This window comes from Chroicocephalus ridibundus, chromosome 10 (genome assembly GCF_963924245.1).
Source record: "Chroicocephalus ridibundus chromosome 10, bChrRid1.1, whole genome shotgun sequence".
NCBI lineage: Eukaryota > Metazoa > Chordata > Aves > Charadriiformes > Laridae > Chroicocephalus > Chroicocephalus ridibundus.
In genome coordinates this window covers 3,377,310-3,402,800 of record NC_086293.1, presented here as the reverse complement: position 1 = coordinate 3,402,800, position 25,491 = coordinate 3,377,310, and the positions used below count along the sequence as shown (strand labels likewise).

The window sequence follows — 25,491 nt, the reverse complement described above, 5'->3', positions numbered from 1 at the left end:
TTACCCAACACATGCACCTAACTCATCAACACCTTACCTGGGCGAAAAATTCCACATCTGACTGTCAGAGCTGCGGTGCGAGCCTTTAAGTCATGTTTAGCAACAACTGCAGCTTGCCCAGTTGTCAAGGCAGACTAGGAGCAGCTGGCTCACAATCTCCCGGCCTCAGAAAAACGCCAAGCACTTCTGTTTCCCCTCCTCCTGCTTCCCCACCCCCATCGTCAGGGAGTACAGAGCCCTCAGAATCAGGGGAAGTGAAAGGAGCAGATGACGCAGAACAAAGGAACAATACTTGAGGAATTGCAAGGTGAATACGTGTGTTTTACTATAAATAGCTAAAGTTGGGCTAATTCCTGTTACTTCATGCTGTATGAAAATAAAAGAAAACCAGAAGTCACCCATCTAATCACACCAGGCTTTGTGCAGATCTTCCATACAAACTGGAACAAAGGAAAAATCTAGCACAAAGTTTTAGACACAGTCTGATTTTAGCACACACAAAAATGAAAAGGACAGAAGTAAATTCTACGAACCAGAGGTAATAAAAGCAAGACACTTACAGATGGGGATTGAACATTCGACTCATTTTAGAAACGTGGTCGTTTTCACAGTCTAGCTCATCATCCCCTTGGTCCATGCTGAGCTTCCTCTTGTTGGGACTGATGGGAGGAGGGCCTGTGCGATGGTTGGTGAGAGCAGAGGAGACTGGGAGAGACTGCATCCTGGGCTCGCCTCTTAGAGCTGCTTCACCTGCAGGAAGACGACAAGTGAGAATGAACACGACAGGGAAAAGGGGTAAAAGAGAGCATGCTCTTTGAAAACGTTCTTGCAAACAGATGTCAGGTCTACGTAGGTACCTTTAACATGGCTGTAAGATAAATGAGGCATCATAAAGCATAATTGAGCGCTTTATGCTGGAATAAACAGTTGAAATAAGGTAAAATGAGAGGGGTCGACTCACCCCAGATGATCTGAAAGGTTGAGCTAAACACATCTTTCCAACAACGTTTTTATTCAGAAGCATTCCTTCTTACAAGCTGCCATTCCAACACTGAACTCTCATTACCTCATTCTGCAAAGCATGACTATTCGCAATGAAATACGCTTTGTTCCTTTTCTTATGGTTGTGGTTATAAATTCCAGGGCTGCAGTTCACATTTATGCCAAATATTCAAGATGTAAAACTGAATAAGCGTTCAAATTCTCAAATGATTCCTTTTATAAAAAGCTGTCCAAAACAAGCTTGTCTAGTATATAACTATGCAAGGTAAAAATTGGGGAAAAAATTGGAACTTGCTGATGCAAGTTTTAAGTTTGACCTTAGATGTCCTTCTCTATACATTTAAACTATGTTTGGAGCAATGAACAAAAAAGCACAATTCTTCGGCACAAGAATCACAAAATTTCAGTTTTAAGAATGCTGATTTTCAACTCAGCAGACCGGTGGTAGAGTATTGAGTAGATTATAAATTTTGTATAATCTGACACTTATCAGAAAACGCCATTCACAGCATGTGGGAGCTGTGTATAAATAAATCCAGAGGTGATACAATTAGCTTGCGCATAAACACATTCACATACTGTTACTAAGCACGCATTAAAGGGTGACCACAGGACTTTTCCCATTTCAATTAAATGTCTCGCTAAATGTATAGCCCAAAGCACAGCGCTGCATTTCACCAGCAGTTATGGACTTTACTGGAACTCACATCCTAACAGCCACAGGTCATATTTAGACCTCATAGGAATTTAAAGATGTTAAAAAATGCTTCTGGGGCTTCATAAGGGGCTTGGAGCGGAGCTAAATTAACCAGGGTCACCTATTCTGGTAATATGCCTGAAATAGCTGCTTTTGCTAGAGTTTAAAATTTGTATTTTTCCTACACTGCCAGAAGCATTTTGTTTTCTACATGCCCATAATTTCCAGAACTAAAATTAGGATAAAGTTAACTCCATCTACAGCCCTGAGGTGCCTGACAATGGAAATCTTTGTATGCCACCACACATTTCCACATCATCACCAAGGCAGATGATTTATAAAATGTTGCCTTAATTCCACACACAACAAATACGATTTTGTTGGAAAAAGAACGAGTGAGGAGAAAACCTCCTGAATGTTTACCAGTAAAAATAAGCATTTTGCCAATTTAGTCAGCATAATATAAACTAGCAAACATACACTGACCTATAATACACCACAAGTCATGATTTCTATTAAAGACTCTGGCACCGAATCTAAATAGGAACTTTCCATCTCAGCTCTAAATAGTAAAAACTGTGCTCTACTGCAAATGCTCTAAGACAGACACCCAGACCCTCTCCTGTTCGAAACGACTGAAGTGTTAATTGGGAAGCCCTCCACAACCACTCAGGTGTCGCAAGAGCTTTTACCAAAAAGACCTCTCATATGAAACAATCTTCATATCAGTAAAATTGCTGCACTTTTTTCTTCAGCCTTTATATTATGCTAGTAGAAACCTCCACCTACACTGTGTTCGTATTCTAAACTTTAGAAGTAAACCACATCATACCAGTTTCTCTTAGCGAGGAATCTCCCTCACTTTGAAAAAAATAAGTTAATAGCAATGTCAAAAGACAAAACTTTCATCAACTAAGGTTTGTGATACTTTCATCCCACCCATATGCAATCACTCTTCTCTCTGCAGTATCTCAGGTCACTTCTGAAGACTCAAACACAAAATTCCATTACAGCAATTACAAATTCCGTGTAGGCACCTAACTCCTACTGACTTCTCAACAACTCCGGAGAGGAACATGGGCCATTTAAATATCCATGTAAAGCTGACTCTGGTGTTTGCAAAAGACTAATCTCTAGACATTGTCCAATTTAGCAAGTTAGAAACCTTTCCTTTCCCCCAAACAGCGACCAGGAGCCTGATACTATACAATTACTTCAATGGGTTTTTCTTGAAAAAAAATTATAAAAATGCATCTTATTATATGTATGGTAACAAAAGCATTTACAGATTAACATCCAGATTGGGTACAAAATCTGGTAAAAAGGCTATTGCTATCATATGTTGGAATTAAAGAAACCTATTTTAAAGAAATTTAGCAAAGAAAGGAATGGCTTCTAATTAAAGCCTGTTGAATTTGGTAATGCATTTTCCTAATTTTAAAGTAATGTGGTAATTACGCAGGGGACACTGAGGCCATCAGATAAAATACTAGTACTGTCCAGTGTATCTGCAGCACCACAGGGCCATTTGCCCAAAAATTAATCAAATTAACAACATTTGAAAGAGGTGGCAGCAGTGAGCAGGTAGGAGCAGCAGAAGGAGCTCTTACACCCTCAGTCTCTTCCAGGACAGGCTGGAAGGCACTGAGCACCTCCTCAGGAGAAGACACTGGTGGCCGGTGCTCAGCATCTTGTACAGCCCACCCTGCAGACGCAAGGCAAGCAGAGAACAGCAGCAAACAAAAGAGTCCAGATAACAGGGTAAAAGAAAGAGGAAAAATACCCCTTTGTTGTTTACAGGGACACACTGCATATTCATATACTGTGTTTGTACTGCACCAGGACCTCTCATGTGGTCTGCAAGTTTGATTAGGGGTAAAACTGCTTTTTATTTAAATAGAAAGGCGACTTCTTTCCCCACTGCTTTCCTCCTTACCAAACTGGAATTTAAACCAGAGAGGGAGAAACCACAGCAGAGCCTACCACACAAAATGCTGTTTTACTGACTACATTTGTCTCCCCCAACTGACCACACTCCATGGTAACCAGACTCGCATCACACAGCTGGCAAGACAACACTCTGATAAAACAACTGTGTTTTATAAAATTCCCCAAGTCTAAACTCCAGTCTTCAAAATTCATTACTGTGACGGCTTGTGTCTGCGCTGCAACTGAAAGCAGAGATAGCAAACACATTTATTGTGCCTCTCATAATACTTCTCTTTGTTTCAGTAAGCAGCTGGTGTAAGGCACTCCAGATCTGCTGCTTTCAGATAGTTCTACTTACAGCTATTCATACCAGTCTCTTCCCCCACCCCCCCTCTTTTTTCTTTTTTTATTAAAACTGTTCGGCAACATGATAAAGCACAGACAAGCTAAACAGAGATAAGGACGTGACGTAGTGTCTGCCTATATAGCAGTACTGCAGTAGTGCACTCAGTTGACAGAAGCCCATGCAGTCAGCAAGAATGTTCTTTATTTTAACCACTTACGAGCCGAAACTGAAAGTGATTCAAATTAACACATGCAAACGAAGTGTTTGTAAAACCAGCGTGTCTCTTTTCAGACATATTCACCACAGGGACAGTTCTCTGTAAACATTGGATCTTCAGCACTGTTTGCGTTTCTCTTGCAGTTCAGTATCTGCGTCCCTACTGCAATGTCCATGCAATACAAACATCACAACAGCAAAAGTTATGTTTTTACAAGTGTGGATTTGATAGCAAGACACCAGAGAAGTCTTAAAATACGTCTGAGAACTCCAGGAGTTACCAAAGACTGGAAAAAAAAACATACACTCTTTTGGCAGCTAGCTTCCTTCCTCTCTGACCTAGCAACTCAGTATGGGCTGCACTGAGACATGGCTACCATATCCCATTCCCCCTCCCAATTCCCTCTCTCCCGCTGGCTACTACTAATGCATAAAATCTGAGCATTAATTACAATTCAGAAGTGAAAGGCTTAGTCTTTCCAACTGAAGACTGACATGATATAGACCTTAAGACATATTGAAATAAAACTCCTTGAAAGAAAATTCCACCACTGTCCTTGCCCGTTTTACTTTTCTGTTCTGCATCTGATAAATGGGCTTGTCCACAAGAGTAAATTCCTGACACTTTTATTCACTTTGGGGAAGGGGGAAAAAAAAAAAAAAAAAAAATCAATCAATCATTGGTTGTGGTGTCTGTCACAGGGTCCTTACCCTTTAAGGTCTTGGACTGAATTACCACGACCTCAGGCCGTTTTATTAATTAATAAAATCATGGGCACAAGTGTTTAACAGACTTTAATTAACATGCATTACACCTTTAATTACCTTTTCCGATACCTCCACACAGATAAACTCTCATTAGTAAAAGGAGCTGTCTCATGTTCTTAGGGACAGACATTTCCAGGAATCAATAGGGCAGTTTTCTCTACTCATCCAAGATCAAAATTTAGCCCTCATGACATACAAAACACTTCTGCTGAAAAGCCAAGACATTCACAAAAGCTATATATATGTGAAAAGGATACTATAAAATGAAACTTGTTTTATTTTCTATTCCTATATTCTAACAATCATGAGATTAAATTGCAAATAGATTGGAATGAATAAACTATTGCATGTGTTCTTCCACCATCTCAAAAACAGAAGTCAGTCTGTGCCAACATAAATTGGGACAAATGGCATAAAAATTCCAATTCATGGACAAAAATCACATGATTTGAGGTACCAAATACCAAGCAGGGAAGTCACTGCAAGTTACTCAATTCAACAAGTCATCAAAACAAGTCATCAAAACAAAAGAATGACAATAGAGTGCCGCAGAATTAATCTGCAGATGTTGTCAGCTGCCTAGTTTGGGTATTACTTCACAGCATACTATACAGCGTAAGAGGACTGATATCCTTGAAATTGTGAAATTCCCCAGAAATTAAATATGTGTAAAGTAGTTACGCTACAGAAAATCTTCAAAGTATGTAATTTAAGGCAGATTTACTTCACTTGCTTGACCAAAGAAAATTAATTAATCCATTCAGACTCCTCAGTAGTAAACCTTTGGTTCATGAAAAAACATATCCTAAGAGGCACTCACAAATTGTATTCATTTATATAATTGCTGAGTATTTCTATAACCCCCCCAATTCAAACAAACAAAAAAATCCCTTACGTAAAAACACAGTTTTGCACCACTACCTTATTTCTGGCTTGCAGTTTCTATAAAAGACATGATTTAAGCTGAGCTTAAATAAGTTCTCGCTCTGGGAAGTAGTCTGCCAAACTCTGTAAACAAAGGCACGGTAGTCTGCATTTCCTTTGTAGTATATAAAACAGGCCTACCTGGAGAGCGTAATAAAACAGCAAACTACAGGAACAACAAAAAATTAAGTATTAATGAGAACAGCCTAATCATAAAATGCTGCTATGAAATTAGATCTTGGAAATATTATTTTTTATTATAATTGATAGATTTCTTTTCGCAGCCAACTTAACAATTCACTTATCTGACATGTATTTTACTGACCGCCTTGTAATATGACAAAAAGCTAATTTAGTAGAAACATACACATGTAAAGAAAAATTGGCAAAAAAATGCTCTCATCCGTTTACAAAACATATGAAAAGCACTTACTCCTGGAGCCAAGCTCTGGCTACCACTGTGCAGAGATACGTATGCCAGAAAACCCACGGCCAAAAACAAAATACAGTGATTAAATCGACTGTTCTGTTCTGGCTCCTCCATCTGACCACGCTTGCCAACGAGGGACACATGATGCTTGACATGGCAAGCAAGAACATAAAATAGTGACCTCTGCATTCAATCATCTCCACCCACTTTTTCCTCCTCTTTCGTTCAAAAGCCTGCACAAAGAAAGGAGCATGAATTTAGGTACAATACAGTAACATCGCTTGCAGAGTGCAGACATGCTTGCTTGAGGATCCTTTCAAAAAACACATATTGTTAATCAGAGCTGAGTAGAACATGTTAAAGCAGATTTCACATTAATAAGTCTTGAAAATGCTGTGTTATATACAGAAGACTAAATTGCAAGAGGCAGAAAATGGCAAAATTGCCTCCCCAAACCTAACTGTAACTGTATTTGCTCCTTTGAATGTACTGTGAAAAACTGACTACATCATCTTATATTCTCTTATCATACTGTAAAAGCACAGCTGTACGAAATAGCATACGTATACTCTCTGTACATAAATTGACTTACATGGGTAACTCTTTCAGTTCTACAATACTTCATAAACACAAGAGAAGTAAAAAGTCTCTGCTGGACACTTAAACTAGGATTGAAAGAAATTCTCTTCACTCTGCTAACCAGGTACCAACTGAAAGAGTCTCCTTTAAATACAATTTTGGTGTTGAGTTTAAAAAGAAAAAAAACAAACTGTCAAAAAGTGTCTTGGTAAGTAGGCGAGAAATTGATGGCATGGAAAGAAGGGCAGCAGGTATGTCAGGAAGGAAGCAGGATGGAGTACATTTTAATGCTCCAGTCTGGCAGAGCTCCTTAATATTTCCTCTATCAGATTTCAGTTTTCACACCTCAGCAGTTGTGACTGTAGGGCTGCATTCAGTTCCAGCCCAACACTGATCTCGGGCTTAGGTCTAATTGTAGAGCTATAAGACTACTTCATATATTTGCAGATCTCCCTTTAAGGTAATGTCCCATTTAGCTAACTCTTGCAGCACCTGGCTGAACCTAAAAAACGGTCCTTTCTTCTGCTTTAAGTTCCTGTACTTATGTAAACTATGGCTAGAAAAAGATTCCAATTATCTGGCAGACAAGATTTAAATGCAATCAATGCTAAACTACGCTAATCTCCAGAGAAATATGACCAAGGACGTCATCAATGTCAAAAAGGGATGTCCCCCAGGTCAAGACTGAGGATGGGTTTGTTGCTGAGGAAGCAGGGTTGCTGCCAAAGAGCACTCTTTTCTGAGCCTTTTTGCCAGCTCTCCCAGGAAAAACATACATCAAACATTTAAAGTCAGTTAAGAGGGACTAAAGCTTAAGCCAAGTTATCATTTTATGTTTGCTCAATGCATTAGAGGCTCCTACAAAAGAAAGGCAAGCTAAGCTGCGCCACCAAGTCCAGAAAGCAGCACCTGCCTTAATACGGGGCTGTCCCGGAGCACCCACCCTGCCCAGTCATACGGGCTTCGGTGGGCAGCAACATCTACACTCGCTACAGAACACCTACAGAGATGCACCAACAGCCCTGTGCTAGATACTTCAAAACTGACACCGCCACCTTGCTGAATAAGCTGACAAAGATACAGCTGCTAAACTCAGCCTAACTGTGCAGCCTGTGCGGAAAGCTACAGACTGCTCTTGTTTGGTGCAGAACAGCGTGACCCAACACGGGCATCCCAAACAAGGGGGGGATAAAAGAGAAAGGAAGACAAAGGGAGAAGCATAATTTACATTTTCTGCAGAAAACAGTCCATTTCACCTTCTTGTATTTGCTTAGAAAACATGACATTAGTATTTACTGGTCAGCAAGAGACACATGATCCATTTAATTCCCCAGCAAAAGTTACTGCATCGTAAGTACTGTTAGTAGTTCTGGTGTATCCCTACACCGTACTCCATGTATACTAATACTGAAATTTAGTAATTTAAGTTTCTTCTGTGCTAGGTAATGTGTTCTCCTCCGTGCAGTTGAAATCTATAAAGACTGTAGGTGAGCGCCTGTGGGCCGGACCCGTGAAGAGAGGTGAAGTCCCACCAGCCTTGGTGCGTCGAGGTAAGACACTCAGTTTCACCTGGGGGCCGGGCTGGAATGCTTACGGGGCACATACACTGGAGAGAGCAGGAAACGAAGACCAAGTGGCTTACAGTAATCCCTAATACAGAACATAATTCCAGAATTTGTAATTAAGATTGCCACCACGCAAAGTTTAAATAATAAACGTATCATCAGAATTCAGCTTCCTTTAGTTTATTTGCAAAACTACTACACAGCATTCTCTCACATTTCTGATAAGCAGATTTTAAAAATTGCCAGATACAAAGATTTACTTTTATCAGTGCGTTAATGTGATTTTATTAAAAATGTAAAAACACTATAAAAAAAAAACCTGTGAATGAAATAGAGCTGTAAGTCAACATGTTGAAGACGTTGCTTTCCAAAACGAGGGTGCTTTCCAGAACTAGGTGTTCTTTCTTTTGTCACCCGGCTAAATGACTTACTGTGCTACATAAAAGATGGGAAAGCTGAGCTGATCAAAGACTAGCCTGTCTTGTAGCAGAAACAATCAAAGCTAGAAGACCTGCCATCTATTTCAAAAGCAAATCAAAGTCACAGCAAGGTCACAATAGAAAAAAACGTTAGTCCGGGTGCTGAAGCAGTATTTCAGCATACCAAACGACACCTTCGAATTATGTATTTTCATGAAATGGCAAAGAGAGACAGATAGGAAATTTAATTTGTGAAAACTCAAATTTGAATAACTCCTCCTAAGTAGACAGAAATCATTTGCTGCCCTCCCTCTGGTGTTTTTAGCTACTATTTCTGTTAGTGGAGAGCAATGGAGGTACTCGGGTCGGAAACAGCACCTTCTGCTCCAACGGCTGGTATTTCACGGATGTGATTCTGCGATAGAAATTAAACTCTAGACTCCTGCACTGGGTAATCAATGCCCCTGGTGGGTATGAGCGCAGGCAGTATGTTCTATGGCAACCCTGCTTAAAACATTAATTTTGAGATGTTTACTTGTAACGCGGTCAGATTAAAATGAAATCCAATAAATTGTGGGCTGTTTCTTTCAATAAGAATTTGAAGCAAAAGGTGCTATGCAAAGGTAAAAAAATATATTCCGCTTATTTAAATTGGAGCCTATTTTAGATATACTGCAAGGTTTTATTGTAGTTTACCATAAACATACTCCGAACACCTTTTCTCACTTTATTCTCCTTTGCTACATGTGGAAAAATTCAGAGAATCAATAAAAATGACCTTTCTAAAAGAGATTCAAAACCTGATATTGCACTTTTCAAGCAATGTTTCTTTTACTTCCATTTTATTTTTCCGCAAATTTCCTGCCTGGAAGGTAGAATGCCCCCAAGAGAGGATATAAATGCTGTATTTTAAGAATAAAAACACAAGAGCAAATACATTCGAAATGTTAGTAAGAGATACGCACACATGGGTGGCTCCCTTCGGAGCGGATCTGGAAAAAAGGAAGGTTGCTGTTTAGACCACTGTACTGTGTGCGTGTCCTGCAAAGCTTAGTGCTAACTTCCCTGATCGCATTCCTATTAGTAGCATACAGATGACCTCAAATGGCAAGTCCAAAAAAAAAAAAAAAAAAAAAAAAAAAAGCCACAAAAAGCAAAGAAGCCTTGGCCACTGCATTTTCCCCATATGGCATGTGGGCAAGCAGTGAAATAGCCGAAGCTGCTGGCAAGCCTTAATCATCACATCCACATGGACACACAACTAGGAGCTGCTGCTGCCGCCTTCATAGTCACCAACAGGATAATCTCTTCCGAAACTGAGGTGAAATGGGCAAATTATATTTGGCCTAATGAACACAGGAAAAACTTCAATTTCAGTTTTGGTTTTCTGGTACCTGATTGCAGCCTGTCTGAAATGGCCTCGTGTATTTAACGAACACAGAGCCCCTTCAACCAAGCTGGAGAGAATACTGAAGACTTTCATCCACAAAGCGTCAGAACAATTCCAACCCATCTCCCACAAAGAATCCATTGTAAAGAACAAAATCCCTTTGTCCTTCAAAATAGGCTCCAAAATCCCTTCTACAGTGGGAAAGCAAGACAGCAATGACAACTGCGCGGGGCAGTCATGAATCCAACGGCAAACTACGTGAGCCATTCAGATGAAAACAAGATAGCCTTTTGATCATGTTATTTACATAGAAAATGAGGAGGACGCGTCAGCTTGCCAATTCCTTATGTGCAGGGTTTTACTGTAACTGATGGCAGTAGGCTGAGATATGACCCAGCCAGTGCCTCAGGCAGCAGAAGAGAATGAATTCAAGCTCATCATAAGTGCTACAAGGTTGAGTATTACAGACCCTTCAACCCACTGGCTTTGTATTATTCCAAGACACAATCCAATAGTCTTCTTCAGCTGTTGCTCACATGTGCTGTTTTAATAACCAAAAACAAAGCAGCTCTGTGGAAAGAGACCTGGGAGTCCTGGTGGACAACAGGATGACCATGAGCCAGCAATGTGCCCTTGTGGCCAAGAAGGCCAATGGCATCCTGGGCTGCATCGAGAAGAGTGTGGCCAGCAGGTGGAGGGAGGTCATCCTCCCCCTCTGCTCTGCCTTGGTGAGGCCGCATCTGGAGTCTGTGTCCAGCTCTGGGCTCCCCGGTTCAAGAGGGACAGGGAACTGCTAGAGAGGGGACAGCAAAGGGCTACCAAGATGCTGAGGGGACTGGAACACCTCTCTGATGAAGAAAGGCTGAGGGATTTGGGTCTCTTCAGTCTGGAAAAAAGATGACTGAGGGGGGATCTTATCAAGGCTTAAAGGGTGGGTGTCAGGAGGATGGGGCCAGGCTCTTTTCAGTGGTGCCCAGCAACAGGACAAGAGGTAACGGGCACAAACTTGACCATAGGAAGTTCCACCTGAACATGAGGAGGAACTTCTTTACCCTGAGGGTGGCAGAGCCCTGGCACAGGCTGCCCAGAGAGGTGGTGGAGTCTCCATCTCTGGAGATGTTCCAAACCCGCCTGGACGCGTTCCTGTGCCACCTGCTCTGGGTGACCCTGCTCTGGCAGGGGGTTGGAGTAGATGATCTCCAGAGGTCCCTTCCAACACTACCATTCTGTGATTCTATGATTCTGTGAACTTGCGAAAGCTTCACCTTCTAGAAAAGCCCAGAGAACAGTGTGGCTCATGAGATGGAGATGAAAGGATGCCATAGAATTTCTCAAGGGTGCTGGTATGAAGAAACATACATAAAAAAAATCAAAAATATTACCATTGCTCCTGAAAGGATTGCCTCCAAAACAAACAGACCAACAGGCACGCACCACCACTAAGGAAAAGGTAAAATTAATTTTGCTCCCCTGACACAGCAATTTCTAATCTTGGGTTCATGAAATGTAACTAAGACAAGTAATTTTATTGGGAGAAAAAAAAAAACTTGCTATGAAGAGATCCACAGAAAAAATTTAGGTAACTACAGAGCACAAGAGCTTGAAAACCGTTGTTCCACTAGAAGATTCATTTGTGAAAAATCTGGTACCAGAGAACATTATTATTTCCTCCTCAAAAGGACTGAAGATACTGGATCCGAATGAACGCTCCTACCCGCACCAGCAGTCAGCACTACCAGAGGGTGACTGGGATTGACAGAGGCTGTCAGATTCAGAGAGATAAAAGGGCAGACAACCCTATGGTGCCAAGGGATAGATGGGAGCACTCTCTAAATCATAGCTGGACTGTTTATTTCACAAGAAGGAGGGTGGTTTATAGGGCCAAGTTACAGGGTCACTTAAAATAAATGTTCTCTCCAAGGGGAAGCTAAGGCAGGAAAGACAGAGGCAGGGATTGTGTTTGCTACCAAGAAATTACAGGCTGCCTGTACAGGCTTTCTCACAGTTTTCTGGGCGCTGAGGGCAGGTGTTCCAGAACTCTTGGGAAAGTAAGGAACAAGCAGAAATTCAGATTTTTGAAGTTACCTTGACAGTCATGGGATTGCAATGGGTGAGCAGTACCAAAGTTACACTCTACTTCTCAAAGACCTTTAATTAGGGCTTCGTCTCCCTCCCCCTCTACCTGCTAGTCTTCAGCTGAATTGCCCTTTTGATTAACTTAACTCCAGGCTCCTTGTTTATTTATTTCAAAGTTGCAGAAGCAATTAATTCCTGACAAAACACAGAGAAGAGAGGGAAGAACAGATGCGTTGATAAAACCAAGGTAGCGAAAAATGTCAGTTGTCTGTCTGTGTCCCACCATTCAGATGATACTAGCGCCACAGGATCCAGAAATTAAGTGTCTCTCTACATTACTATGATATCACTCCCCAATTATCTGTTAAATCCTTCCCCGTTTTACTTGAATGGTGTACCATCCCAAACATTTCTGGAGATCTCTACTCTCCATCACACATTAAAGGTGTTCCATCCCATAATTAAGCAGGCGCTCTATTAAATACCGCTGTGAATTTTTTAATGGAACCAAACAGTCACTTCAGGAGCAGTGAGACACTGCATTAATTAAAAAGGTTTGGAAGCATTGCTTCGGGTCATAAATGGGTTATCAGCTTGCCTGCTGCTGAGCCGCGCATTGCATGACCACAGTTGGACTGCGATTCAATTGAAGTTTCTTATCCCAACTCATCTTCTGAAGAGAATATAAAATTAACTGCCGGCAGCAGTGGTCACACTCCTTTTATGCAACTCAACAGGCCCCAAATATAAAAGAGCAGACCTGCAGAGGTCCTGTGGCTCAAATAGGGGAACTTAAAATTCTTCCATCCCACTAGCCTTTGTAAGAGCTTATTCCTTGGATCAGCTAAAAAGACTCAACTACTTCCCCTGAAACCGATTTAATCATCTCAGTTTAGAAGGGGTCCACTATAGATGAGCCACGGTCACAAGAGACTTCAGTCCAAAAGCTCCTGTTCCCTCCATGACTGCTGAGCAGAAGGCAAGCATCTAGTCCCTATATCATCAGTCCAGGTTTCAAAGATCAGAGTTTTTATCTGTTTAGCTGATTAATTACAATTTTTATTTGCACATCTCAAAACAAACAGGTAAAAGCACTTTTTGTTCACTAACAGATCACAGTAAGGTTTAGCAGCTACGGCAAGATACTACAATCAAGGCACTCTGAATGCTGCTGTCAGCTTTATCCCTGACTTACATGAATTTAAGCAATTACAGCTCTCTCTTTTCTCTTCTGTAAATAAGGATAATGTTCACTATTTAATTCATAGGGGTAGCTGAAGGTTGAATAAACTAGGCTTCTGTGAGAGGACTACGATTCTGCAGAGAGGATTAAAAACAGATATATACAAATATGTTACAATGGGTATTAAAATGTTTGTTATCATACTTGCTTCTAAATGGACTCATTGAGAAACACTTGAAAGCAAACAGGGTAGTGTTCAATTTACTGTACTACAAAGAAAAACTCCGTACATCCACAGATTAGCTGTTAAGGCGAGCATAGTGTACCTCAAAGCAGTTAGAGTCTCAGAAATCAGGACTTTTAAGGATTTCTAAAGGAAGAGAACGTAATTCTTTTCTGCTGATGAGCCAAGTTAGATACGTTGATTATATAACATTGATAAGAAGCTTTTTCTAAGAGACAGAAACTAGTCAAGAATCTGTAAACATCATTGCTAATGCTGGAATTCCTATTTTTGCCACCTTTGGTAAATAGCTCAGTATGATGCCTACAGCAAGACAAGAGCAAAGTGTTCACCTCTTTAACTGTAGCCACTGGGTTTCGAGCATTCAGCAGGAAAAGTGTGCACGTCAGCATTCTCCCAGCTGGCTCGAGGAGATTTAATTTACGCCAACCACAGAGTGACTGCGATAGCTCTCCGAGATGCCACAGCATGAAAACTGAAGGGTGGGGGTTAAACAAGCAGCAATGCACACCAGATGTCTGAGGAGGACATCTAAAAGATCCGGAGCACAAGGAAGCATATTAAAAAAAAATCCCCTTCAATGCCATAAATATTTATACTAAATCCAAGAAAGTAGCTGAGTTCAAACTTGCCCTGTATGAATCACACAGCACTTCCCTCACCCCATCTTCATTTAATGTGTTCTGTATAAAACCACCACAAAGGAGGTGCTGCAGTTATGTCAACTTTTTTTTCTATATGCTATGAGTACTTTTTGTAGAACCCTTGCTTTAGAACAGATTATTTTCCAGAGAATATAAACGGAAAAACTAAACAGTCTTATTTTACTTGGCTAGCTCTTGTGTGGCATGTACTGGTCTTCCTAGATAATTTAGATTCATAGAAGTAGTTTCCTTTTGACTGGACAACTTTGATTTTCTTCATACGGCCATTTATTTATAATTAACAATGTATCACAGAGAAAACAATTCAAATTTAGTAAATCTGGAGCCAAGAAACAGTAACTTTCTGAAAGGTTCAGCTCTGAAAGTGCCAAAACCTGCTAATTTTACAAGTATCTAAATTTACTTTCAGAAGTGAGACATACTAAACATTAACAATTAAATAACAAAGCTGGAAGTCACAATACTATCTCTAAAGTGCAACCAGAGTGCACTAATGCCCTTGGTCGAACAAGGAAATACTCACTCTCCAAAAGACAACAGCTATTCCAAAAGATCCACTCAGCAGCTTTGGTTTTCACTCTTGTTACACAAAGGACTGCCGGGCTGGGCACTTGGTAGATGGTAACTACAAAGGCTATTGCCAATCTGCTGTTCTCTGATTTTTGGTTAAAATAAAACATAACAAATATTTCAATGTTGGCTTATATTTGCATACAGCAGTGCCATGCCTACCCTGGCAGAAAAGATTCATCTACTAAATCTTACTTCTAACTATAACCCATGTTTAAAGGCAAAAAGCCTATTTCTGCATGCTGAGGAATAAATATTAAGTCTTGCAAACTGAGTGGTTTCCATGCCTGCCCTGTCAAATGGGTTTCCAGGAAAAACTACTGCTTTTTAAACACAACTGGTTCCAAACTTTTCCTGGGAGAGCAAATATATTTCCTGGAACCTGCTAGCAACGTTTGGAAGAACGGGAGGAAAGTTATACACAACGCTTGATTCTCACAGTTGACAAGGAACACTCCAAAATGATGAGGAGTGAAAAAGAACATGTCTTAAATTAATCAAAGATAGACTCTTGTAACAATGTGTATTATGAAAAGGCAGGAGCCACATTTTTTGTGAAGGAACTAAGCTGGCACCTACCTGATGAAGGCATACTTGCTTTCCTCCTCCTATGCCACAAAAGTAACATTCCACTTTATCCCAAATATTATCTACCTCCATCCAGGTACACCATGTTCTGGATGATCATCTCCTCCAAAGACAAAATGAGGCACAAAGCGTCACGTAACACTTTTGGAGGGAGAAGCTGGACTGCACCATGCACTAAGTGCAAGAACTTTAACAAGTTCTTGTTTTTAACACTAGCAACAACAAAGTTAAAAAGCAAAGAAAAAAGATAAGTGTTACTTTAAAAGAATCTGATACCAAACAGTGCGATGAAACTTAAGTAAAGGAAACATTCTAAACTCTGTTTCACACTTTTGTCCCCCACATTCATATTATTTTTTTTTCAGGACTTGCATTCCTATTAAGACGAGGTATCTAAAGATGAAGACTCGCCACCTCACTGAAGTTTCTGGATGACTTTTTTCTTTGGTTAGAACCAACGCTGTGGCGGTCCCAGGAACATCCTTACTTAGCTTCGCTAAGGCTATACAAGAAAAAGCTGTATGGAGCTCTTTCCTAAAAACTAAAATGCTCCAAGCTTGCCTTACCTTAGAATCAGTGCCAACCTACTACTGATGTTAAGACTCTTCCAACTCCATCCATCAGTAACACGAGGTTTACAAGTTGACAGAGAACCCTAACTAAGAGCTCAACTGCCTGTTCGAAATTGCCCTTGTGCTGGATGGTCTATGGCCTCTCTTTCTGTCCCACCAAGACTCCCAAGATACCTGCCAGGACACACCAAGCTACGTGCACCATTACATCAACTGGTAGGGACAGCACGAGTACGTCCGCTCGTTCTTCGAAGAAGCTGTTAGATGAAGGACCAGGGGAAATCCACCTCCAGGGAATTAAAACTGTGCATCCCAGCACTCATGATGCGTATGTCCTGGCATAGAGCTTGTACAACAACATCTAGCAGTACCGTACCACACAGCCAGTTATCTTCCAAAGCGCGCGGCTTCTACTGAAAGGGAGAGGAAACAATGACCCTCTGTGTCCAGCAATCCTTCCATGCTGATCTGTAAAGTAATTTTCAGGGAGATGACACAGACTGCACAAGGAAGAAAAATTCGGCTGGCTTTAAGAAAGAAATTAAACCCAAAAACGCTCCTGATTCCTTAACACTGAAAAAGTATAATACCATTTTTGTAAACACTCCTCCAGAAACTTGTATTCATCACTACCTCATACTATTATCAGTGAAAAATTACAGGCTCTGTCCTGCTGGATTATTGTTAGTGTAAACAACTTTGCTAAATTGCTTGGCACACTATCTGCATGCAGCATGTTAAAACTCTACAGTCTGTTCAGCCAAATTCACATATAAAGGCCCATCTGTATTAATCCTCAAGAAGAAATTAATAGACAACTATTTTCATGCAAAGTAGATATTTAAAAAAAAAAAAGCAAAACCAATACATATGGATGAACTTTTTCATTCATAATTTTAGACGCCACACAATGAAGACTGTTGTTTAAGCTTTATTTTTTCTCTAACAGTTCTCCCTACAATACAGGGCATTGTTCAAACTCTGGAGCAATTTAAGCTTTTTCAATGTCTCCTAAAATCCCTGGATTTATATCCAAAGAGACCTGGCACTGTAACAAATTTGACTTGTGAGTAACAAGTTACAGCCTTTAAGCAAATTGCTCATTAACACAGGATTCAACTTACTGCTACAAACCTCACTACCTTTCATCTCAAGAAAAACGTGCTGCCTATCTTATCTATTGAAAGTTGTGGGATAACCCACTATTATATTTGGGTTTTTAATTTCCTTTTTGAGTTCTCAGTACAAACGCCGAACTAGCATCAAGGTCGAGGAGAAAACAGAACTCCGGGGGAAAAAAAAAATGCTTAAATGTGACCTGAATCTATCTTGCCTTTGATGAATGAGGAAAATAAACTGAATTTTGATGTCAGTACTGAAAAGGATATTCCCAACTTCATGCTCAGGAGGAAATGAGTAAGAAAAGCCCAACTGTGAAGTCAGAGCTCTTTGTTTTTTCTTGAAGATAAAAGACATTGAAAAAGCAAAACCCACAGAATGTTCTATAAATGGGGAACATTCTGTAGGTGCATCTTAATTTACACAACTTTGAACAGAAATTTTACACTGCGTTACAAATAAGAACACTTAATTCACCATGACGGAGATTTTTATACCATTTATTATTCCACTAATTCTTAGTAGAGGAATAGTGTTAAAGTCATTTTATATATTTAGGAACTAAAACAAACTTTGGAGTTAATAGGAGAAACTGATGTTACAAACCCAGAGTAAAATGCAAGGTCAGCAAAGAAAACTAATGGAAACCATTCTTTAGACCTTCAGAAAACACGTTACATTTCATTAAAAAGCAAATGAAGTTAGCAGAATCTGTTTCAAACTCCTCGTTTGATATCAAACATCTAACCTGGCCTTTTTGGGAAGAGATACATCCATTCAAAACGCCTTGCAGTGCCCTAGGAAGATGTATAGCTACGCAAGCTCAGGGCTGCAGCCAACGAATGCTTCATTGTTAGAGGAACTCCACGAAATAATTATGTAATCTGCCTAACTAATGTAAGCTGTCCTGAAACCAAAAAGGGGTGTTTTTCTATAAATCTGGATCCAATTTTCTTCATTAAAAAAAATCCAGCCTTCTGGACTGTCCAGAGAACTCTATAACTATTTTGAGTGCTCCAACTCTCCTAACATGCCTGGGGGATTTCTCAGCATCTTATTGCATTTCTTTATACCTTTCCCAGCATAGCAGTTCAAGCCTCGAGAATGCAGCAATAATAACCCAAAGCATTCGAGAACGGGAGAGGGAGGAAGGAAGGCAGAAATCTGCCTTCCAACACACAGCCATCTGTACACCCCCTCGGATAAACAACAAAATGAAACAAATCTTCTAGTTAGAGACTGCACCTTCTCATACATATTCCAGTGGAAACGAGGAGCCAAAACTTGCCCGGCTGCCCCTGCACTAGTCAAAGAGCAGGATCACCTGTGATTTGTTTCACTCTGCCATTACCTCACACACAAGGCTCTGAGAGAAGGAATATTCAGCTGAAGTTAAGTGAGTTTCCACTGCAAAACAAGATACAGATGTTCTACCTCTGAATCCAGGCCCGGATCAAGTGCTTGTCATTCGATAGGAAGCACTGGGAGCGCCGGACTGGTGCAGAACGGTTCTGCTTCATGGCCTTTGCACCTCAGCGAGGACAACGGTCTCCCAAGAGTTCTCTGATGTCTCTGAGCTCATTAGGAAGAAAACAATGATAAGAAAGCACTACCCATTAAACTGGACACTGCTGATCACTGGCAGCAAAGGCTTCGTAGGAGGATATCAGATATATTCATGCTAAAAATCAGCATTCAGATGCTGAGTCAACAATTCTCTATTTCTTCTTTTCTTATTGCACCAAATATATTACAATAAATCGCTTGAAATGGTTGATCATTGCTAATACAACTGTCACTTTCCCATTGGCAAAGGCTAAACATTCTCATTTGAATGACTTAAAAAGTTTCTTTCACCGGAGAGGGAGACAAAACTCAAATGTTCTTTTTTACGCAGCTTGTTAAAAAACCCACCATGTTGTTAAAAGTAAGATTTTTCCTCCAAACACATCAATCAGAGTTGAGATTATCATGGGGCATCACGAGGAGCTCAAAGATAGTAATAATATTAAGAAAACACTCAAAAGGACACAAGTTATCAGTATAAAACAAACCAACCCAAGGAAAGGAAATAGCTTTATTCTGTGGTTCAAAGTTATGGACCACCTTTCAAAAACCTTCTCACCTCATCACTGCTTATAATCCTTTTGCCAGCTGTGGCTGTCTTAATTATATGAGTGTGCAGAACGTTTTATCATATTACAGAATCACATCAGTGTTGAGGCTAGAAGGCACCTCTGGGGAGCACCTTGTCCAAACCTCCTCCTCAAAACCAGGCTCAACAAGGGCAGGTTGCTCAGGGCCACGTCCAGTCAGGTTTTGAGTATTCTCCCACAGATGGAGACTCCACAACCTCGCTGGGCAACCTGTGCCGGTGTCAGACTACCCTCACAGAAAAAAAAAAAAAAAAATATTCTTATGTTTGCCAAAACGATCACCTTCAGTTAAGGTTCCATACTACAAAGCAGTCAGCTAAATCTGCAACACACCACTACTTCTTACAGGTTAGTGGGGGTACTTCTAGATCTCCCATTTTCCCCCCAACCTCAACAAAGGGACACTTGTCTGTCCATAGAGCAGATCCCATATGTATCAGCTGCCATTCTGCTTTCTTCCCCAGACCTCCACTGAGTAAGCCAAAATCATAAATGTGTGTTATGAACTAAACAGCACTGTCCATAAATGTTCCCATTCTCACTGGAGCATGATCATGAACGAGAAGCCAAATGAGATTAAGACTGCACCTACCAGTCAAGGAAGACTAACCAAGCACTGGCATTAACTCAGTAGCCTGAAGCTTGCAGATAACAAATTGCTGTCTCTAACTCTTGCTGGGCAAGAAAAAGCAGGACTGGTCTTGGGACGCGAATTATATTCTTCTACTCCATGTTGAACTAAAGGGCTGCCAAATGCACGCGATGGAAGAACTTTCCTATTTCTTAGGTCCCAATACATCTCTTATCTATAAGCTGCAGTTACAAATCAAAGATTGTTCCAGCGGCTTGTGCCGGAGGGTGAAGGATTAAAACCACTAGTAAGCCCCTTAAAATGATAATGACACATTTCACCAGCATTCCAATTATCTCAATAAGAAAGAACAAGTGTTTCAAGAGAGGTTCTAAAGGAATCAGGAACCCATCTCATTTATTTCCTGTGGCATATAGGCCCATAATTCTTTCCTCTGAAATTACAAACCTACTTTCACATTATACAATGTATTTGTATCTTATCCTACATCTGCAAAAGTACTTTTCAGGAAGGCATCTATTTATAAGTAGTTCAAGTATGACCTCCAATAAATCCTAATTAATTGAGTTTGAAAGGGCACTTTGTTGTCGACATAGTTCCTACCACAGCAGTATCTTTGAAAAGACAGGATCCATCACTGCTGACACAACTCACTTCTAAAAGAAATACCATGGCAGAGGCATGGAAGCTCTGCAGGCATCTCTGAAACACCCTTCGAGTTCACTGCAGATGTTGCCAGTGTTTATACTTTTTAAACCACTGGGATATAAACACCTCGCTATAAACACCACTAAAGTTTTGCTTTTCTTTTCTTCGTTTTGTGTGTGTTTATTTTAGTGTTAAAAACGTTAACTTCCATAATAAGGGACACAGCAACAGATGTTTAAACTAAACAAAGACTGCTATAGTAGAGTGTATTCTTAAGCTGTTCTTTTGCTTTTGAACTACTAAAGCTAAGATCTGGTTCAATAACAATTACTGGAGAAGAGGGCGGGGAAAAAAGGGGCTGGAAAGACTCTGCCATAAGTATAATTACAGTGAATTGAACTAATGAGCCAAAACTACAGTTTTTCTGCCTTAGTCAACAAAACACTCAGGAACATGTACCACGTAAGTAGAATTTTATGTAAAATTTCATGGTCTTCATCAGAAGTTGTCACTTACTTCCAAATAAAGCACTCTGGTTATTGCAGAGGGCAATGAAAAAGTTAAAGGATCCTGCAAGTTGGGTTTCCTTTTTTTTTTTTTTAACTAGTTTTCTTGCTGTAACGAAGAAAGCACGGGATAAGAAAGACCTTGAAAATTCAACTCTATTGAATTCCAGCTCTATATTATTCAGGACTGATGGGCAAGCTCGATGTTCTGTAAAAGAGCTTTATTCAAGCAAATATATACATATTTGTACAGGAAAGAAAAAGCAAAGAAGAAAAAAAAAAGAAACAGATATTAACTGTTCTACAGGAAGCCCCTCCACTTCCTGAAGGGAGGAAATGTGGCCATGCTGATTTAACGATAGAAAAGATGGGATTTTTCCAAAGCGAGGTTCAGGTCCCTGCCTTCTGGCCTGGTCTTTTTCTGAGGAGCATGAACTGATAGCTCCTAGTCCCTGATTGTTCCTTCCCTGACAACTGCAGCACTTCATTTTCCAAACGAACATGGAAAATGTTCCTGCTGAATCAGAAGAAAGATTTCTGCAATGCTTGTGTGTGGCTACAGCAAAAACAGTTCTACTGCCAAGCTGAATTAGCTCAGTGGTGCCTTTCTTCCCAGGCAAAGCCAAGCCATAACCACTTCTTCAAACTGCACGTAGATAAACCCCCACCACATGAAGGCACTGATTTTACCCTGGTACTTCGGGCAACTTCCCAACTGCTAAGGCTCCCAGGACGAGAGGCCAAACGCCAGCCTACGTGCGCCGCAGTACAACGCCGAGCCCAGCAAGGGGGAAAAGCCCTTTTCCACCGCGGGAGGCTGCGCGGAACTGGGGGGCCCGGCCCCGCCACCGGCAGCATCCCCCATGCCGGGCCCGCGGGGGCTGCGCGGCCGCCGAGCGCGGCGGTGCCCGGCGGGAGCTCGCCCGCCCATCGCCCGGACCGCGGCTCCGGCAGCTGCGGAAACCATGAGCAGGAACTCCGCCTGCCGCCAAAGCAGCACGGCCCTTCCATCTAGCCAGCGGTAACCCAAGTCAACGCTAAAAACGCCCTTTGTAAAAGAAAGGACATAAAGATTAAATGAAGAGAACTCCTTCCTTTAAACAACGCCTTAACAATACAGCCTGCGAGGCACCTCACAACCAAGAGTACAGATTTCCGTCCACGAGGAAAAATTCAAGCCCACAAACAGCAGCAAACGCACCCGACAAAAGAGGCGTTGTGAAATGAAGCCATTACCTTCATAGCACAGAATGCCGATATTGTTGTTCATCTTGTCCAAGTATTGGTAGTTCAACAGGTCCATCTTCATAAATAGCATTTATCGGGCTAGCAAAGAAGACCAGCTCGTTTGCTTTCGCCCAGGTTGCGGGAGGAGGAGGAGGAGGAGGAAGAAGAGGAGGAGGCCGGGGAAACGGTGCCGAGCACGCTCCCGGCTTCCCAAACTTCACCAGCCCCAGGCCCAGCCTTCGGCCGATCAAAGCAAAGTGTGTTAAAGGAAAGTTGGAGGGATTCAAACACACACGCTCTCCCTTCCCAACTTCGGAAAACTCAAGTTTACCGTGTCCTTACAACACAAAGACGACCGTCTCCATACAAAGACGACCGTCTAAAAACTTTTCAAGCCTTTCCAGTGAGCAGAAGGACAGCCGAAGGGCGGCGGGGCAGCGGCCGGGCAGCTCGGCGGGACAAAGGCGGGCGGGCGGCGGCGGTGCCCGGACATGCGGGCGATGCTCGGGGTGGTTCCGATGTCACCCGGCTTCCTCCCGGGGCGGGGGGGGGGGGCCTGGCCGCGCTCCGGCAATCCCCGAGCTCCGCAAATGTCAGGGATGTTTTCTGCACAAGATCAGCCCCTAAATGCACCCAGGGTTTGAAAGAGAGAGGCGGCGGCCGAGGGGCTGTGCCGAGGGGGATGTGCAGGGGGGCCGGGCCAGAGCCGCTCCCCACGGGGCGGGGGGAGGAGGAGGAGGAGGAGGAGGGCGGGGGGGGGGAAGGAAGGGGAGGAGGAGGAGGAGAGGGAGGAGGGAAGCAGGGGCAGCCCGGGAAGCAGAGGGGCCTCCTCTGGACACGGGGCAGGAGCCGAGCGAGAGCGACTTTTTGGTCGGGCTCCTGAGCAGCAGAACTGAGCTTTTAAATCCATCTGTTTAAAATTAATTCTTTCTCTTAAACGTTTACTTAATTTCCTAGCGTGGCCTCAGACATATCCCAACGCTGTTGCAGCGAAAAGTAATGTGGTTTTACAGTAACGGGACAGAACAGCAGCTCTGGCATGATACTGGCAACTAAAATTAAAGAAAAGAGTGCACCCATAAGCATATAGACTGGTACTGCCTACTCGCACACGCACGGCTGCGATGCAATCAGTTTCATCATGTACAAATACATCACGTTTGACTTTTTTTAAAGGGCTATCAGCAGTTAAACATTCTGTGTTCTACATTTCTAACAGCTGCTGAAGCTGCAGCTCAGATGACACAAATGGTGGAGATTTTTACAGCAGTCGCTCCCATCTGAGGATGTGGTCTGCCCTTCTACAGGCCGAACCCTGATCACAAAGACTCTGGCTGCTTATCCAGATGTGTGTGACTCAGCGTAAGAGGGCAGAACATCTGTATGGGCGTAAGCATGTGCTAACCTAATGGGCATCAGTCTGCATTTCCTGCAGGCTGATCAGCACCCGAAGTCTGATCTGACAGAAAGAGAAACAAATTCTGGGGAGGTTTGGTTTTACACAACTGATCTTCCCTGTGCCTCCCTCCACCCTCTTTGGCTTGGCACATAACTCATCCCTGCCTTCCTGGGATGGAGAACCGTATCTGTACACACAAGAGCACGCAGTCAGTAAGAACCAGAAACAAACTTTCATTTCCACTCTTGAGTTTTTCTCCCCTCTGTTAGAGACGGGGAAGATGTTACATTACAAAGGCAACTCCTGGAGTGATGTTTTGTCAAGGTGTTTTGAAAAGTATTGCTTGAATGTTCCAGATATTTCAGTGAGACTAGGTAATTCAGGTGAAGTTACTACTGATCATGGAATCATTAAAGTTGGAAGAGACCCTTAAGATCATCAAGTCCAACCGTTAACCCAGCACTGCCAAGTCCGCCACTACCCCATGTCCCTCAGCACCACGTCTGCGCATCTTTTAAATCCCTCCAGGGATGATGACTCCACCACTTCCCTGGGCAGCCTGTTGAAAGCTTGACAAACCCTTTCAATGAAGAAATTTTTCCAAATATCCATCTTAAATTTCCCCTGGCACAACTTGAGCCCATTTCCTCGTCCTGCCACCTGTTCCTTGGGAGAAGAGACCAACCCCGCCGGGCTACCCCCTCCTTTCAGGGGGTTGTAGAGAGCAAGAAGGTCTCCCCTCAGCCTCCTTTTCTCCAGGCTGAACACCCCCAGCTCCCTCAGCCGCTCCTCACAAGACTTGTGCTCCAGACCCCTCACCGGCTCCGTTGCCCTTCTCTGGACACGCTCCAGCACCTCAATGTTTGTCTTGTGGTGAGGGGCCCAAAATTGGACGCAGCGCTCGAGGTGGGCCCTCACCAGTGCCCAGTACAGGGGGACGATCACTGCCCTGGTCCTCCTGTCCGCACTGTTCCTGATACAGGCCAGGATGCTGTTGGCCTTCTTGGCCACCTGGGCACACTGCTGGCTCATATTCAGCTAGGATAACTAGGAATAAGAAATTTACCTCCAAGGAAGATTCCCTAGAACCCAAATAAGGTTTCTCCTGACTTCAGATATAAAAAGTAGTCCTGTGCGTGATCTACCTAAATGCTTCAATTGAAGAACGTCCACTAACAGCGCCGAATCCAATGCTGAGGGAAACAAGCTCGTGTCGAAAGGAATTCTGCATTGCTGGGGAGATGAAGGTCAAGAAGCATTTATTCAATATTTATATGCAAAAAGGGCACTCTCCTAATTGGAAGTGCTATTAATCTTAAAGACTTCAACGTGGTGTAAAAATTTACAGGTATTTAATGCTGAGGTAACAGTACATTTCTTGGATGGTACCTAATAAAAAGGTTGCAGTTGTTTTTTTGCCTCACAGCATTTGTTACCCCAGAAGTTGCAACCACGCACCTCCAGATCAAAGCAGTGCACGGTATTTTCTAGAAAGAGAATTTTTTTTAAGAAACAGAAGAATATTATGATATTTCAGCAGGGGAACTAGAGGTTTTACGTAGCAGATCATGTTGTGCATGCTCAAATTCAAAGATACCCTATACCAATGCTTCAGATCAAACCAGCCATTTAATAAAGGCATCAAGAGAATTCTTAATCCTTTAAGATATAAACTGTGATA

At 42.0% G+C, this 25,491-nt stretch overlaps 1 protein-coding gene across 5 annotated transcripts in view; it reads right to left on the bottom strand.

The window, feature by feature from the left end:
• VGLL4 (vestigial like family member 4) overlaps positions 1–25,491 on the bottom strand; it is a 108,065-nt gene that overhangs the window by 25,802 nt on the left and 56,772 nt on the right. For 2 of the 5 annotated variants that reach the window (XM_063348047.1, XM_063348049.1), the window contains exon 3: positions 561–750. In XM_063348047.1, the coding sequence (XP_063204117.1) occupies positions 561–750 (190 nt within the window). Of the gene's footprint in view, positions 1–37; positions 162–560; positions 751–18,716; positions 18,855–22,420; positions 22,986–25,491 lie in introns of those variants that run through there. The other 3 variants (XM_063348050.1, XM_063348048.1, XM_063348051.1) reach the window with 3 other exon arrangements.